The 18277-nt window shown below is 36.1% G+C and overlaps 1 protein-coding gene across 2 annotated transcripts in view; it reads right to left on the bottom strand.

Moving 5' to 3' along the window:
• Nucleotides 1-18277, bottom strand: part of LOC127425422 (adenylyl cyclase-associated protein 2-like) — a 52383-nt gene that overhangs the window by 10475 nt on the left and 23631 nt on the right. For both annotated transcript variants that reach the window (XM_051671435.1, XM_051671436.1), the window contains exons 5-7: nt 16160-16303; nt 7620-7705; nt 6894-6999 (exon numbers count right to left, since the gene is read on the bottom strand). In XM_051671435.1, the coding sequence (XP_051527395.1) occupies nt 6894-6999; nt 7620-7705; nt 16160-16303 (336 nt within the window). The remainder of the gene's footprint in view (nt 1-6893; nt 7000-7619; nt 7706-16159; nt 16304-18277) is intronic.

Here is an 18277-nt window from a genome sequence, read left to right as displayed (position 1 = left end):
AGTATGGTGAGAACATCAAAACTAATATATATGACTTATCAGGAAAAAAATTATGTTTCACATCATAACTGTTATTTAACTGTGTGCATCCAGGACTGGAACTACCTATTTTGTAATATGGTCATTATCTTATGAAAGTGCAGCAACATCTAACATCTATATTGTAAACCACTTGATGGTGAGTTTTCTGCAACAGCATTCCACACCAGTAGGGGGAATATACAGCAATGAACTGGGTCTGCAGTGTCACTGACCTGAAAGGGGGGTTTAAAGTTGAGAGAACCAAGATGATATCCAAAAGAAAAAAAAAAAAAGACCAGTTTTATTCCTGGTATTGTCTGTAGAGCATCATTTGCAATAGGAGGTGTCTGAACCATTCATTTTCCTTCTTATGTTTCAAACACCCATTCCATTATCAGAAGTTGTACATTAGCTTTTTATCCAATAAAAGACTTTGAACGACAGAATTTTAAATGCCAAAAATATGGATATTATGCAGTAGTACCAGTTAAAGTTTAGACACACCTGACAGAATGTATGTTTGCATGATCTTAAAAACAATTGTTCAAAAGGCTTATGCATAAATGACTGCAATGAGTTATAGAATTCTGTGAATTTTTCTACAAAATTTAAATTCGAATTACAATTTTTTACCACGCCTTGCAAGAAATCCAATATTTATTGAAACAGCAATGTTTCACACTGAAAATAATTATTTTGTGGTGAAGTAAATCTAGCAGAAAATATTAAGTACTTTCTACATTGAATAAGTTAAAGCGTGAACTTTAAAATATTAAGTAAACTCTACATTTTACTCAATTCAAGCATGTAAAAACAAATGCTCTAGCTTATAAGTAAATATTATTTCTGATTGTTTGTTATCTTTACAATGCGTCATCATGTATTAATCCTAAAGCAGAAAACCTTGTCATATTTATTCGCTAATTTGAGTTAATTTCACCGGGCTTGAATAATTAATGAGCTTGCATGGTTTCACTGTTTGCAAGTTTATTTATACATGATTTTATTGTTGATTTTGTTGTTAAGTTTTGTATCTTTTTGTTTAGTGAAGTCTGAAGTTCATTTGTACTCAAAATTAAACCCTTCATGATCCAAAAAATTATCTGTAGATTGTTACTGTCATTGTGTTTTGTCTGCATGCACAGCTCTGTATCTTGTTTCTATTGCCAGAAATGCAACTATACAATAAGCTTCCCTGTGGAAGGCTTCCATATGTCTTGCAGTACATGATTAAACATGTTTACAAGGAAATTTTCAAATGTTAAATTTTCATATAAAATGTTTATTTAAAATGTACTAAGTTAAATTAAGTACCGTGTACATCAGATTTGTAAGTAAAAGTTACTGTATTAACTGAAATGTTTAAGTTACATTGGCCCACTGCATCTATGTGAACTTCTGCAGTTAATTCAGGATGGACTTCAAAGACATTAGTCATCATTAATCTTACATTTCATACAAAATCTTTGTTTAAACACTGGCCCTTAACACTTACTTAGTTTACTAATTTTAAACCATGACTTGCACTTTACAAATATAACTAATATTGGCATTATATTCAATCTGTTTAGCCAGAGGGGACTGGCCCCACAGTGAGCCTGGTTTCTCCCATGGTTATTTTTCTCCAATAACCAACATCTTATGGAGTTTTGTGTTCCTTGCCACAATTCCCTCACTCACAGGGGTTCTAAATACAATTATTATTTAACTATTTAATTATTTTTATACACAATTTACAATTACACAGTGATGACTCTAAGACTTTATAGATTTTACGGTTTCATTTTCTGTTAAAGCATGATTTTGTGTAAAGCTGCTTTGACATGATGTGTGTTGTGAAAAGCGCTATACAAATAAAAATGACTTGACTTGAAGTAGATTTTACTTAATTTTATACCATTAAAATTTACTTAGAAAAACTGTGTGCAAAAACTTGGAAAATAGTCAATCTTACTAGTAATTTTTTCAGTGCATACCATTATCAAGGTAGGGCTGCACAATTAAATAAATAATAATCATTAAAAAAAATTATTAAATAAATAATCAAGATTACAATTACAACTGCCACAATTAACTAATAGTGAAACTTGTCAATTACAGCAACAAGTCTTTTTCAGTTGCGTCGAAATGCTCTATTTACAATGTGTTTTTTGCAGAGATGGAGTATTAACCAATCTCAGATATGTCAGTTGCTCGCTTTGTGTCAAATGTATTCAAAGGTTAAATAACAGTTTTATTTATCGTTTTGCTATGAGGGCCAAAGTTAAGTTCACCATTTAGGCACTGTCTTTTTTTACTGATTTATAAAACAGCAATAAAATAATACAGGAATATAGTTCTCAACCACACAAAATAAGATTTCAATGTCAGTTCTATTAACCGAAATGAATCGCAATTACAACATCAATGGAAATAATCAACAATTATGATTTTTGTAATAATCATGCAGCCTTACTTCAAGCTGTTATACCAAAATGTGGAAAATAGTAATAATAATGAACAAGTATGTGTGTCAACCACTGTGCATGCAAATTATGAATATCACATAAATATCAGTAAAAAGCTTTTGTGAAATGTCTCTTTAAGAAACGGAATTGTTTGTGCTAAGTAAACAATGCTTTGAATACAATCACGGCTCGATGAGTGTTCTTTAAGAAATTTCTCTATTAATCTGGTACTGATCCTCAAAATGAGTTAACGTCAGTCCATGTGTTTCTGACACTATCGGAACAACTGGAAAAATCTCTTTCAACAACATTTAGAGTAAAAGAACAGATCTGTATGGCACAGTTGGCTATTGTGTTACCCTGACAGCACACTTATGCCTGTTTCACATTGTCAGCACAGCTGCCACTAACAGTTGCACACGGTCCCCACTTCAACACTTAAACAACTGTTGCACACTCATCTTTTCCTGTCTTGTACAAACACACACAATTGTAATCCCAGTACTTGTGCTGATGTTCAGCAGGCATTTAACAGTTGGGCAAGTCAACCTCTGATCCTAAAAGTCAGTGCCTTGTGAGAAGGTGAAAAGTCACAGGGACTTAAACAAATTGTTAAAGGAAATGGGAATTATGGTAGAACAAACAGTGATGCTGAAACATGGAGTTTGATTGTGCGTGATATATACAGTTGAAGTAAGATATTTGCATACACTTAGGCTGAAGTCATTAAAACTCATTTTTTAACCACTCCACAGATTTCACATTAGCAAACTATAGTTTGTTCAAGTTTGTTTTCAGACAGATTGCTTCACTTTTAATTGACTATATCACAATTCCAGTGGGTCATAAGTTTATATACACTAAGTTAACTGCGCCTTTAAACAGCTTGGAAAATTCCAGAAAACTATGTCAAGACTTTAGACAATTAGCTTCTGATAAGAGGTGTACTGAATTGCAGGTGTACCTGTGGATGTATTTTAAGGCCTACCTTCAAACTCAATGTCTCTTTGCTTGACATCATGGGAAAATCAAAAGAAATCAGCCAAGACCTCAGAAAAAAAATGTGGATCATGTGGATCTGGTTCATTCTTGGGCGCAATTTCCAAATGCCTGAAGGTACCATGTTCATCTGTACAAGCAACAGTACTCAAGTATAAAAACACCATGGGACCACGCAGCCATCATTCTGCTCAGGAAGGAGACGCATTCTGTCTCCTAGAGATGAATGTAGTTTGGTGCGAAAAGTGCAAATCAATCCCGGAACAACAGCAAAGGACCTTGTGAAGATGCTGGAGGAAACAGGTAGACAAGTATCTATATCCACAGTAAAACGAGTCCTATATTGACATAACCTGAAAGGCTGTTCAGCAAGGAAGAATCCACTGCTCCAAAACTGCCATAAAAAATCCAGACTATAGTTTGTAAGTGCACATGGGGACAAAGATCTCACTTTTTGGAGAAATTTCCTCTGGTCTAATGAAACAAAAATTGAACTGTTTGGTCATAATGACCATTGTTATGTTTGGAGGAAAAAGGGTGAGACTTGCAAGCTGAAGAACACCATCCCAATCAGTGAAGCATGGGGGTGGCAGTATCATGTTGTGGGGGTGCTTTGCTGCAAGAGGGACTGGTGCACTTCACAAAATAGATGGCATCATGACGAAGGAAAATATGTGGATATATTGAAGCAACATCTCAAGATATCAGCCAGGAAGTTAAAGCTTGGTTGCAAATGCATCTTCCAAATGGACAAGCATACCACAAAAGTTGTGACAAAATGGCTTAAGGACAACAAAATCAAGGTATTGGAGTAGCCATCACAAAGCCCTGACCTCAATCCGATTTCAAACTGAAAAAGCGTGTGCGAGCAAGGAGGCCTACAAACCTGACTCAGTAACACCAGTTCTGTCTGGAGGAATGGGCCAAAATTCCAGCAACTTATCGTGAGAAGCTTGTGGAAAGCTACATAAAACATTTGACCCAAGTTAAACAATTTAAAGGCAATGATACCAAATACTAACAAAGTGTATGTAAACTTCTGACCCACTGGGAATGTGATGAAATAAATAAAAGCTGAAATAAATCATTCTCTCTACTATTGTTCTGACATTTCACATTCTTAAAATAAAATAGTGATCCTAACTGACCTAAGACAGGGAATGTTTTCTAAGATTAAATGTCAGGAATTGTGAAAAACTGAGTTTAAATGTATTTTGCTAAGGTGTTTGTAAACTTCTGACTTCAACTGTATTTAATGTGCAAATATATTCAGAAGTAAACAAAATTTACTAGGAGGTAGAATGTAGAATACATGAGAGGAGAGGTTGAATTACGAGGAGTGTGTGTGAGAGCAGGTGTTTAAGCCAGAGAGACACTAAGCTTTTGTTGGGGACATTTCTATGTTAAAACCCCCCATGCAAAAAGACCCTGAGGACCACCTGTCCATACTATACAGTCCTCCACACACGGCAGGAGGGACAGCTGACACACAGTCAGTGAGGGCTCTCAGGTTTCTGTTTGAGACACACACACTATTTCATCCCCTGACAGGCAGGATTTAACATCCTGAAATGTGTCAGAACTACTTGAGGGGGGAACTGTGTATTCTTTCGAAGGAGTTACTCTGAGTTCGTTTTACACAACGGATACAAAGCAGAAAAAATTATTTCATAAGAAACTAAAGCAAAGAGAAACTTGTGTCCCAATCTGTGCAAAACATACATACATACATACATATATATATATATATATATATATATATATGTTTTTGTTTTTTTAAATAAAACACATTTTCAATATCAAAATAAAATTGTATACATATAAATGTTTGTGGACTTTTTATATATTTTTATTTTAAAATATACCAAAAATGGCCAAAAAAATAAATAAATAAATATCAGGAATAAAAAATATATATATATTAAATAAAGAAAATATTTTCTTTTCAAAAATGTACTACAGGAGAATATAGATTTCCAATATAAAAATAACTTTTTGTATATAAATGTAAATGTTTGTGGGTTTTTATATATATATATATATACAGATTTTGTATATTGTAAAATCAATATATATATATATATATATATATTTTACAATATACAAAATCTGTCTAATAAATTTATCTAGAAAAATAAATAGCGAAAATATTATAAAAATATATTTAGATATGTATATTTTTATATATACATATTTCATATATCTACGGTATATATATATATATATATATATATATATATATATATATATATATATATATATATATATATGCATAAAATATTTATTTAAAATAATATATATTTTTATAAAATGAAATATAACAAATATTAGAAAGCAATATCACAGGAGCAAGAGTACTGTTGTATATTGACACGGTGGTGAGTCACCTGTTATATCAATTTATAAAATTAATTTTATATGTTACTTTATAAAAATATGTATGTATATTTTTATAATATTTTTGCTATGTATTTTTCCAGATATATTTGTTGGACATTTTTTGTATACTGTAAAATCAAAATATATAAAACCCACAAACACTTACATTTAAATACAAAATTTTATTTTGATATTGGAAATCTACATTCTTGCCCATGTAGTACTTTTTTTTTTTTTTGCTGTATGAGTCTATGTTAACCTCATAGGTTTGCCACTTTCCTTCTAAAACTTTTCTTGAAACTTCTGTTACCTTCTGAAACAGCACTGCATATTATAAGAAGACAAATTGTTTGTCTAAATTCAGTAAACGAAAACATAATTAGAAAAGAGAAAACTTGATGAGCAGAATTCTCAAAGCTGACAGGCATGAATCTAATGGCACTGGTTGGACATATCTATGGAACTGGCCCCCACAGTGAGCCTGGTTTCTCCCAAGGTTATTTTTCTCCATTAGCCAACATCTTATGGAGTTCTGTGTTCCTTGCCACAGTCACTTTCGGCTTGCTCACTGGTTTTCTAAATACAATTATTATTTAAATTACTTATTTTAAAAACAATTCACAATCTTATTTTATCAAACTACACAATGATGACTCTAAGACATTATAGATATTACAGTTTATTTTCTGTTAATGCCTGATCTTCTGTAAAGCTGCTTTGAAACGATGTGTGTTGTGAAAGGCGCTATACAAATAAAAATGACTTGACTATTTACTGTAATAACTAAACACTTCAGTGCAGATGTTAATTATCTAAGATTAATTTCTTTGTGCATTCAACCATCCCCTGCATGACTAAAAATGGAAAATCTGCTTTGATGTATTGCAGTTTCAACATTCCCTAATTTGAAAATGAAACACAATATCTAAACCGAAAGTGGCCATCACCTATCATCTAGAAAAGTGCAGATTTGTTTATGAATTTGAAAACAAACAAGTGGTAACTTGTGGTCAGTTCAAACTAATGTTGTAATTCAGTCACACTCACAGTCTTGTTCCAGACGAGTCCAGTGGTGTGGTGCTCTTTAATGTAGGTCTGGAGTTCAGTCCAGATGCTTAGATAGGAATGCACCCACTCGACATGATGAGGGTCACTGGGGTTAGCAGAGACGGTTGGAGGAAATATTAGAGAACATTCAACTGCACATCAACTGTAATACGTTTCAAATTAGCAAATAACAAGTATGATGTTAGTATGAAAATATCAATTTGATTGTATTATATAACTTTTAATGTATGTGGGTGAAATTCACTATGAAGAGTGTTTGAGAACCCTATTATTTTCTTTGCATCTTTGCAAATTTGCAGAAACAAACTTCACCTTTAACCTCTTCAATTCTAGGGCATTTTTGGGCTGCCGTCTGCAAATTTTTACACACAAATTTAAAAGCTCACCATTTACACATACTTTGGACTAATTGCCAAAAATTGTTCCCTCCCCATTTTTAATAAAAAAAGATGTCCTCACCCATAGACATTCAGTCTAATTTTCAGTTCATGCACCACCCCCATTGTTTCTTTGAATATCTCGGCCTCTGAGTGGACTAGAAACTCATTCTAGGTGTCACTAGAAAGCTGATCCTCCCCTTTGTGATGATGTATATTATGTATATGTAATTTATTATCAATACTCAATAACATACATTTTCAATGTTTTGTTTAGCATGCATATTGATATAACCCTGGTGTAAATAAATACGTAAAACACACTAACGTGTCTTTGTAGTCTTTCAGCACTCTGTTCGTGTAGAATATTGCAGCATCATTCATCTCCTTCACGTAAGGCCCTGGTTTCTGGCACTACAGGACAAGAGACAGAAACCACATGGAAAAAAACAAAAAAACAATAGTATCATCAATTTCTGTTACAGCTGAAGCACTGGAATACTGATACATCCATATTCATCACTGACATAATTGCAGATATGTGCCGGAGGATGAGAAGAAAAGTTTTGGAGAAGGTTGTAAACACATCTTAAAAGAAAACAGCAGTGGTGGTTTAAAACAGGACAATGATAGAATCCAGATCTTTCTTGGTCCAATTTCACATTGTAGAGATTAGATACACTCGTCCATGATATGAAGACCTCCATGTGTATGGTTTTAGAAGAGTTTACACAATAAAAAATAAATACAAAATCAAATATCAGTTTGGTGGTGTTTTCAGTCCTAATGTCTCAGATGATTTGTTGAAGGCCAGTCTGATGTCACAATCAAAGAAAACATGCCTAATATGGACAGAGGTGATATATTTCAAAGTTTATTTGGTGGGCTTTCATTAATTCATCATAGTCTGATGTCTGCATGATAAGGCACATGCCGTGACCAACTCTGAATGCGAAAAGCTCAGAGTCAAAAAAAATAAGATTGTATTAGTCAAACCAGTGCTTTATGGATCAGTTAAGGGCATTTTAGAAGGTACAAGACAGTCAAGTTTGCTTGTGATCTTGTGTTTTCCATACACACTGCAACTCTGAATGTGGAGATTACGTGAAATTTTGTTTAAGTGTATCATGTAAGTGATAGCTAATAAAACTAGGGATGCACCGATCCGATACCGATACTGACGTTTTTAAACGGATCGGGTATGGGTCCAACGAGCCTGATCCAAATCCGATACTGTGTTAGTCATGTTCGTTACGGTCAAGCTCAAAAAATGACATAAAAGAACCATTAAAACACAAAGTAGTTCATATGACTCATGCATTTTATTCAAAGCCACTTGAAGACGTGTGATAGCTCTGTGAATCACAAAAGGCTGTGTTTAATAAGTAAATATATAAAATGCACGCGCAGCTCCAGCGCGTTATTGAATGGCGCTGCTCTGTTTACACACACGCGTACCTATTTTTAGCATTCACGCGGTGTGCAATATTTGAGCGCTACTCACGAACTACATCTAAGATGTAGTTACTCAATAGTTCGGTTTACTTATATGCATTTAGTGCACTGGAGGTGCTTTTTTTTAACAGAATTTGAATAAAGAAGCAAATTAAACTGTGAACTTGCTTACAAAAAGACACATACAGGAGTTCCTGGAGAGTTCAGAATGTCAAAATAAAAGCGTGAGGGTTTAAAAGTTAAAGGTGTCACGGAGGCAGAGATATGAACTCAGTAGCAGGGTTTATTGAACAGATGATTGAAACAATGATGTAAACATTGTGAGTAAATCCAGTTGATCAGAGTGGCAAACAGCAGGTGAGTAATATCCAGACAGGGTATATATAGATCATAGTATGATGAACAGATATCTCACAACAGTCTTATGATACTTGCAGGCAATAATGAAGACATGGGTATGTTTGACATGGTAGAAAGCTCTGGAGTCTCAGAGATACTATCGATGAGAACAGACAAAGAGTGTGTGTGAAAGCGGGGTATATATGCAGTCCTTGATTAGCCACTAATGATATGCAGGTGCATGTAATCAGAACTCAGGGGAGAGTGAGCGCTGTGACAGCACCAAGGAAGAAAGAGAGACCGGTGGATCCGTGACAAAAGGTGCACGATTGAGATATAATACTATATATTACTATTATAATATATTATTATTATTATCATTTGTTTACAAATTATAATAATATTTGAGGTCACATGACGCCATGCAAGAAGCAGACATGTGAGTGACGAGCTCTGCGCACTTTGCTAAATTTTTAATTATTTTTATGTTATAATCTGGTGAAATTTGTTAGACCCAGTTACACATTTGCTCTTTGAGGCAAAACATGGCAAATAAGTCAAAATCCTCGGGCTCTGGAGACACTGATCACACCTTTGAGACAGTTCTGTGAATTAATCTACATGTTCTTTGTGTTCATTCTTCCTACTGGCTGGGGTTTATTTTACAAAGTATTTTCTGTTATGTAATTTTACCTCACAAATTTGTGAGGCAAAATTGAGCAATCCGATGGCAAAGTTGTCGTGGGGGCTCGTGGGCGTTCTTGGACCTTTTGAGTTTAGAGGGATTGTCGCCGGTTGCCGCTTTCCTGCGCGGGGTTAACGTGCACGTTTTTCTTTTTTCTGTTTGTTTTGTTCGGGGGGAAGTTCTGGGTTTGATTATTTCACTAATGGGGAATGTGGTCTGTATAATTTTGTTTTTGACACACAATTTATTTTTTCTACTATATCAAAATGTCAAATGTTAATATGAGTGTACTATCTCTCTCCACATGGAATATAAATGGGTTGGGGCACCCCATAAAAAGAAGGAAGGTTATTACTTTTCTTAAACGTAAGAAATATGATATAGTGTTTCTTCAAGAAAAATCTCTCCCTGCAGGATGCTGAAAAATTTGGGAAGATATGGGGTGGACATGTTTTTTTTTGTGCTGGCTCAAGTAAGAGCAAGGGAGTCTTTATATTGATTAATAAACATCTACAATTCAAATGTCTCAAACAGACTAAAGATAAATTAGGAAGAGTCATTATTGTTTTAGCTGAAATTCAAGGGCAAAGGTTGATTTTGGCTAATATTTACACACCTAACACTGATGATCAGGGCTTTTTTATAGATCTTGAAGGGATTCGCAAACCGCTGGCACCCCTCATGATATAATATTGGGAGGAGACTTTAATTTTTTGATGGATTCTGTCCTTGATCATAGTGAAGCAAAAGTCTGTAAGCCCCCTAGAGCAACATTGATGCTTCACAGGATGTGTAAAAATCTTGGTCTTACGGATATTTGGAGACTTTTGAACCCATCTGGTAGGGACTATAAATTTTTTTCATCAGTCCATAAGATTTATTCTAGAATAGATTTTTTTTTTTTATATCCAAATCCCTCCTTTCATCTGTTGTTGATTGTTCAATTGGAAACATCTTAGTCTCAGATCATGCCCTTGTGAGATTAGAGATGTTGCAATATACAGAGAAAAAGAAATCATATAGTTGGCGCCTTAATGTGTCCCTTTTGCAAAATCCTGACTTCCAACAAATGTTGAAGACTGAAATCAATGTTTATATGGAGACCAACTGGTCCTCGGTATCCTCTGTGGGCGTGGCATGGGAGGCACTTAAGGTGGTTCTTAGGGGTCGGATCATACAGTGTGCCTCATTCATCAAAAAATCCAAAGCACGACAACTTGTGGAGTTGGAAGGAAATATTAAAAGTGCAGAGGCAGAGCTGAAGCGCCGAATGTCAGCTGATGACCTCAGAGAATTGACCCGATTGAAATACAGATATAATACTATTTTGTCGCAGAAAGTGGAGTTTTGGTTATTCAGGGCAAGACAGTCATACTTTGAGTCGGGTGACAAAGCAGGGAAGATTTTGGCTAGAAATATAAAGCAGAGAGAGTCTCTTTCTATCAATCCCTCAGTGAAATCTGCTGGTGGTGAAATTTTTACCTCGGCCATTGATATTAATAATGCCTTAAAAGAGTTCTATCTTGAGCTTTATAGCTCCACGTCTTCGTCTACTGATGAAGATATTAGAAACTTTGTGGAACCATTAGATCTTCCTAAACTGACAATTGAGCAAAAAAATTCTCTTGATTCTGAGATAACCTTGGAGGAGCTTGACGAGGTAATTAAGTCCCTACCTACTGGCAAGGCTCCGGGGCCAGATGGTTTTGCCGCAGAATTTTTTAGATCCTATGCTACAGCACTGGCTCCACTTTTGTAAGAAGTTTATACTGAATCATTAAAGAATGGAAAGCTTCCTCCAACCATGACACAAGCCCTGATCAGTCTGATTCTTAAAAAGGACAAAGATCCAAGCAAGTGTAAAAGTTACCGTCCAATCTCCCTGATCCAACTAGATGTAAACATTTTGTCAAAAATTTTGGCTAATCGATTAAGTAAAGTTATGAAATCTCTTATACATATAGATCAGGTGGGGTTTATTCGGGGCCATAGCTCTTCTGATAACATTAGGCGTCTCATCAATATTATGTGGTCAGTAGCGAATGATCAGTCTCCGGTCGCTGCCATCTCACTTGATGCCGAAAAGGCATTTGATATGGTAGAATGGGATTATCTTTTTAAGATTTTGGAAATGTATGGGTTCGGGAGTACAAATGGATTAATTTCAGATTATTTTACTCTGAATAGGGGCACTCGGCAGGGCTGCCCTCTTTCCCCATTATTGTTCTGTCTTGCCCTGGAACCATTAGCAGCCACGATAAGAAAGGAGGATGATTTTCCAGGGGTGATTGCGGGAGGTGTGGCGCATAAGATCAGACATTTGGCTCATTGGTCACTTCCACCTGAGAGAGCCCCTCCCTGGTTTGTTATTGAACAGGCAGTTCTTGCCCCTATTTCACCATTACAAAGCATCTCTATCAAACTAATCGGAAAAGTTAAGTTACACCCCGTTATTTCGCATTTACACTCGGTATGGACTAAAGGACACTTAAATTGGACACTTATTTAAATGTTGCCTCCAGCATATGGCAGAACCCAAGACTGTGTATTGGCAAGTCCCCTTTCTGCTGGGCAGAGTGGATTGTGAGGGGGGTTGCTATACTCGGTGACCTATATGAAAGTGGAGTGTTGAGATCGTTTGAAAACTTGGTCCAACATTTTGGGATCCCCAGACCTCAGTTTTATAGGTATTTACAACTGCGCCACCTGCTTTGTTCTATTTTTGGGAGTAGCACACCCCCCCCCCCCAAGCAGACAGATGCTTTGGGAAAGGTGATTGCGGCTTTTGGAAAATGTCATGAAGCATCAGTGTACTACTCCCTGTTAATTCAGAGTATGGGGTACGGAGCCTTAACTTCTCTCAAGAGAGTATGGGAGAAAGATTTCAACTTGGCATTGGAGGAAGGAGTGTGGGCTAAGATTCTTAAAAATGTTAAGTCTGCATCTAGAGATGCAAGGGTGCGTCTTATACAATTCAAAATTTATACAATTCATAGATTTTATTGGACTCCCTCTAGACTGTATAGGCTTGACCTTAAAGACACTCCCACTTGCTGGAGATGCCAATCGGAGGATGGAGACATGGCCCATGTTTTTTGGTGGTGTGTCGAGATCCAGAAATTCTGGTCGAAGGTTCAGAATTTTGTGTGTGACGTGGTGGGCACTCGGATTTCGTTTTGCCCCAGACTTTGTGTTCTGGGCAATGGGGTGATCATCGATGTGGGGGATGGCCATATAGAGAACTGGGTTCTGACCTGTGTGATGATCGCCAGGCAGATTCTTTTGAGGGGTTGGAGGTCAGCTGGTGCGCCCCCATATCCGAAGTGGAGGTGGAGAGGGTGGCAGCTTATGAGGAGGTGTCATTGGGAAGACGGTGTGGCTTGGTATATGTTTATACGGAAATGGGGCAGGTATTTGGAGTTTTTGGAGGGCTCTCGGGTGGGGTGTGGAGAGAGTAGTGTAATATAGTTAGTATGATTATTATGTGTGTGTATGTATGTATGTATACAGGTGCATCTCAATAAATTAGAATGTCGTGGAAAAGTTCATTTATTTCAGTAATTCAACTCAAATTGTGAAATTCGTGTATTAAATAAATTCAATGCACACAGACTGAAGTAGTTTAAGTCTTTGGTTCTTTTAATTGTGATGATTTTGGCTCACATTTAACAAAAACCCACCAATTCACTATCTCAAAAATTTTGAATATGGTGACATGCCAATCAGCTAATCAACTCAAAACACCTGCAAAGGTTTCCTGAGCCTTCAAAATGGTCTCTCAGTTTGGTTCACTAGGCTACACAATCATGGGGAAGACTGCTGATCTGACAGTTGTCCAGAAGACAATCATTGACACCCTTCACAAGGAGGGTAAGCCACAAACATTCATTGCCAAAGAAGCTGGCTGTTCACAGAGTGCTGTATCCAAGCATGTTAACAGAAAGTTGAGTGGAAGGAAAAAGTGTGGAAGAAAAAGATGCACAACCAACCGAGAGAACCAAAGCCTTATGAGGATTGTCAAGCAAAATCGATTCAAGAATTTGGGTGAACTTCACAAGGAATGGACTGAGGCTGGGGTCAAGGCATCAAGAGCCACCACACACAGATGTGTCAAGGAATTTGGCTACAGTTGTCGTATTCCTCTTGTTAAGCCACTCCTGAACCACAGACAACGTCAGAGGCGTCTTACCTGGGCTAAGGAGAAGAAGAACTGGACTGTTGCCCAGTGGTCCAAAGTCCTCTTTTCAGATGAGAGCAAGTTTTGTATTTCATTTGGAAACCAAGGTCCTAGAGTCTGGAGGAAGGGTGGAGAAGCTCATAGCCCAAGTTGCTTGAAGTCCAGTGTTAAGTTTCCACAGTCTGTGATGATTTGGGGTGCAATGTCTTCTGCTGGTGTTGGTCCATTGTGTTTTTTGAAAACCAAAGTCACTGCACCCGTTTACCAAGAAATTTTGGAGCACTTCATGCTTCCATCTGCTGACCAGCTTTTTAAAGATGCTGATTTCATTTTCCAGCAGGATTTGGCACCTGCCCACACTGCCAAAAGCACCAAAAGTTGGTTAAATGACCATGGTGTTGGTGTGCTTGACTGGCCAGCAAACTCACCAGACCTGAACCCCATAGAGAATCTATGGGGTATTGTCAAGAGGAAAATGAGAAACAAGAGACCAAAAAATGCAGATGAGCTGAAGGTCACTGTCAAAGAAACCTGGGCTTCCATACCACCTCAGCAGTGCCACAAACTGATCACCTCCATGCCACGCCGAATTGAGGCAGTAATTAAAGCAAAAGGAGCCCCTACCAAGTATTGAGTACATATACAGTAAATGAACATACTTTCCAGAAGGCCAACAATTCACTAAAAATGTTTTTTTATTGGTCTTATGATGTATTCTAATTTTTTGAGATAGTGAATTGGTGGGTTTTTGTTAAATGTGAGCCAAAATCATCACAATTAAAAGAACCAAAGACTTAAACTACTTCAGTCTATGTGCATTGAATTTATTTAATACACGAGTTTCACAATTTGAGTTGAATTACTGAAATAAATGAACTTTTCCATGACATTCTAATTTATTGAGATGCACCTGTATATATATATATGTGTATGTATTTATGTTTGTATATGTATGTATGTATATATATATATATGTGTATGTATTTATGTTTGTATATGTATGTATGTATGTATATATATATATATATATATATATATATATATATATATATATATATATATATATATATATATATATATATATATATATATGTGTCTGTTTGATTTTTATTTCTATATATTTACTTATGTTTGACCACAGGGTTGTTTTTTGGGGGGCGGGGTCAGGGAGGGGGGTTGTGGGGTTTAAATGTTGATTTGATATATCTATATCTATATATATATATATATATATATAACAATGAAATAATGCATATATATATATATATATATATATATATATGCATTATTTCATTGTTATTGTATGATTTAATAAAAAATGTTAATTACAAACAAATTATAATAATATTTAAGTTGAATGGGTTACAAAAAATAACTTTGTGAATGAAAAGTGAGCTGATTTCTTACAACTAAATTGAACAAAAAAGAGATCTGAATCCTTTAAAGTCCAGATACAAGTTAAAAAAAAACAAAAAAAAAACAACTTATGACTTATACTGGAATTACTGTTAATTTTGATGCTACATTATCCAGTATTCTAGTTAACAATAAAGTGTTTCTTAATAAGCTATACATTTATACTGAAATAATTTGTAGTTAGAGGTTTGTGTTTCTTTAAAGAGCACACCCAATTAGTTCCACACAATAATGTAAAGATATTCTAAACTGATTATGCAAAAAAAACAACACTGGTATCGGATCGGGATCGGTATCGGCCGATACTGAGATTTCCGATATCGGAATTGGAAGAGAAAAAGTGGTATCGGTGCATCCCTAATTAAAACTAAAATAAAATTATTAAAATAATATGCCATTTATTTCTACATAAAATGTATTATTATTTCTCTATAAAATAAGTTAACCACCAATACAACCTAAATAAATGTGATTAATGGGCAGAGATTTTGAAGGGAACTAAACTAAAAAAAAAAATCAAAATGCTGTTTGATTGGTTTTGAATCAAACCACCTCTGAAAAAGACAAGACAAAGCGGCAGGATGTTCATGCAACTACTTGGCAAGTGGTGCTGCTTTCAGTGCCACCTCCATTTTGCCACCTGGAAAGTTGCGGTTACTACATACCATGTACTGTAAAATGGCCTTTATAACCTAAAAACCTTATTCAAGAGGTGTTTTTTGTAAAGACTCTTCACAGACTGTCCATAAGAAGTGAGGGCTCATGTCAGTATCCAAGAAATTGCATTTCCACTCACCACTGCGACCCAGCCCAGTGCAGGAATGCTCTCGCTCACTGCAGACAGGTGGTTGAACAGGCTGCTGCCACGGTTCTTCTCCCGGAAATTCTGAACCTCTTGGATCTGTTCGGAGAGGGGCCTGAGGAGGTCAGTCAGCTCCGTCTGATGGGGAATAACAGACGTCATTGACAAAAGTTGTGAAACAGAAATACATAGATTTGTAGATTTTCTGAAGAAAATGTGAATGCTGCTTGCCCAAGCAAAACTCGTGGCTGTGACGCTAGGCTGTTATGGGTGGTTGCGAGGGCACTGCTATGAGGTTACTTAGGTGTTCTGTGTGGTTCCTTATTGGCCAAGTCAAAAGAGCCATGTCTCTATGACATTCTAATCTGGGCCATTACATATGGCATGCGTCTGATTTTTTTTTAATCCATTTTACCATCTGACAAGCATAAATTGTAAATCCAAATGCTTAGAAAATTATTACCACACCTCTCCTCAATAAGTTGCATGCTTTGAAGTTTCACTCATGTCCACAGCACAAGGACAAAAAGAAGTTTAAAACAGCTGAGCAACTACATACTTTTAGCGAACATTCAGACATCAGCCACGCTGCTGGGGGAGGTGTTTAGAGGTACATTTAAATATGAGGACACTCAAGACTAAATGTAAAATATCAACTTATGTTACATTGAAATGTGTTATCAATGATGGTATGCCTCATTCTATGAGTAGAATTCACACTAGATCAGTAAAATAAGCTGTTTTAACTACCTGGTGAAGATTTAAAGTAATATACTGTATATGCAGTAGATATTGTGTAATTTGTCTTGTTTACATTCTGATGCTAATGCACTAACATATAACATATACGCAGCCATAATATGTAACAATTACAGTCTGTTATTCTAATTTATGATGAAACTGATACGACTGCAAAGATGGGTGTATAAAAGAGTGTTAATGGGTAGAATACAGACAAAAGAATGATGATAGGCATTGGGGGCTTTTGGCTGCAGATGGCACATGAGAGAAAAAAATTGCATAACATGGTCTTGGAAAATGTCTCAAAGCAAATGATCATACAGGTAAGGTAGGTAGGTAAATTTGCACATGCTCGCTAATAACTCTGCACGCCGGTGTGTTCATCTTGACTGATCATGATTGACTTAACAACATTAACAGAATTAGCTGTTGGCCTCAAAGTTGGTGGAGCTTCAGGTCACACCTACTGATGACATGGACCAATGGCAGTAAGGTGTTTAGGCGCCGGTAAGAAGTTTTCCTAAAAGCTCATCCAGGCGAGCTGTTACGAACCACTGAAACAAAGTCAAAAACACCTTCTTTTTGGCCAGATTTTGTTCTAAATGACGTCACACCCGTTTGTTCTTCATATGCAGTATGCAGAGCCTTTAGGTTAAGGGGTTTTGCAAAACCCCTAACTTCAAGTGTGGGCAATAATAATAGTGATGCAAGTACCACTAATAAACTTGTATTTGTAATTCTCCATTCTGCAATTTCATTTGACATAATGGCTCAACTGTGAGATCTGTATAGATCTGAGGTCTTTTAGAAACTTCAACAGTTAATATCCTCATGAAATATCCATAATGTTATGTTATAATTTAATCAACTTGCTTTAATCATTTGATTAACTCGGCATCCCCAGCAGGCATCTGCTCTTCATAACACATTTATTAAGGTAAACAAAACAAGATTTTGTTCCCAACAACGTTGTTTAATATTCTACAGCTCACTCTCCTCTATTAAAGCAAATACAGAGAAAATCACAAAACCAGAAGCTCCCGAGTGGACGTTTAATGGTGCAACCATTTTTTCCCCAATGAAACATCCAGAGAGCTTCACCTCCCTCCCACTCAGCATTCCAGCTTGTGATGGGGAGATCCCCCATCGCCTTGTAAGGCCCGGTCCTGTCTCATGTTTACAGTTTACCGTTGAACAAGGCTGTGAGGGAACACACTGTTTCCTTTGTTAAATTAAAGTTTTTGTATTTACACTTGTGTTCCAGCAGTTGCCATGTCCACTATTTCAGTTTTTCCCTTAACTTGGTGGGAAAATTAGGACAATTTGCTTCTCTGCACTAAAAATACCTCTAGTTTTTGTTGGACTCATTGG

This window comes from Myxocyprinus asiaticus, chromosome 34 (assembly GCF_019703515.2).
Source record: "Myxocyprinus asiaticus isolate MX2 ecotype Aquarium Trade chromosome 34, UBuf_Myxa_2, whole genome shotgun sequence".
NCBI classification, from domain to species: Eukaryota; Metazoa; Chordata; class Actinopteri; order Cypriniformes; family Catostomidae; genus Myxocyprinus; species Myxocyprinus asiaticus.
The sequence above is the reverse complement of the archived record's forward strand: the minus strand, read 5'-3'. Positions and strand labels throughout refer to the sequence as shown.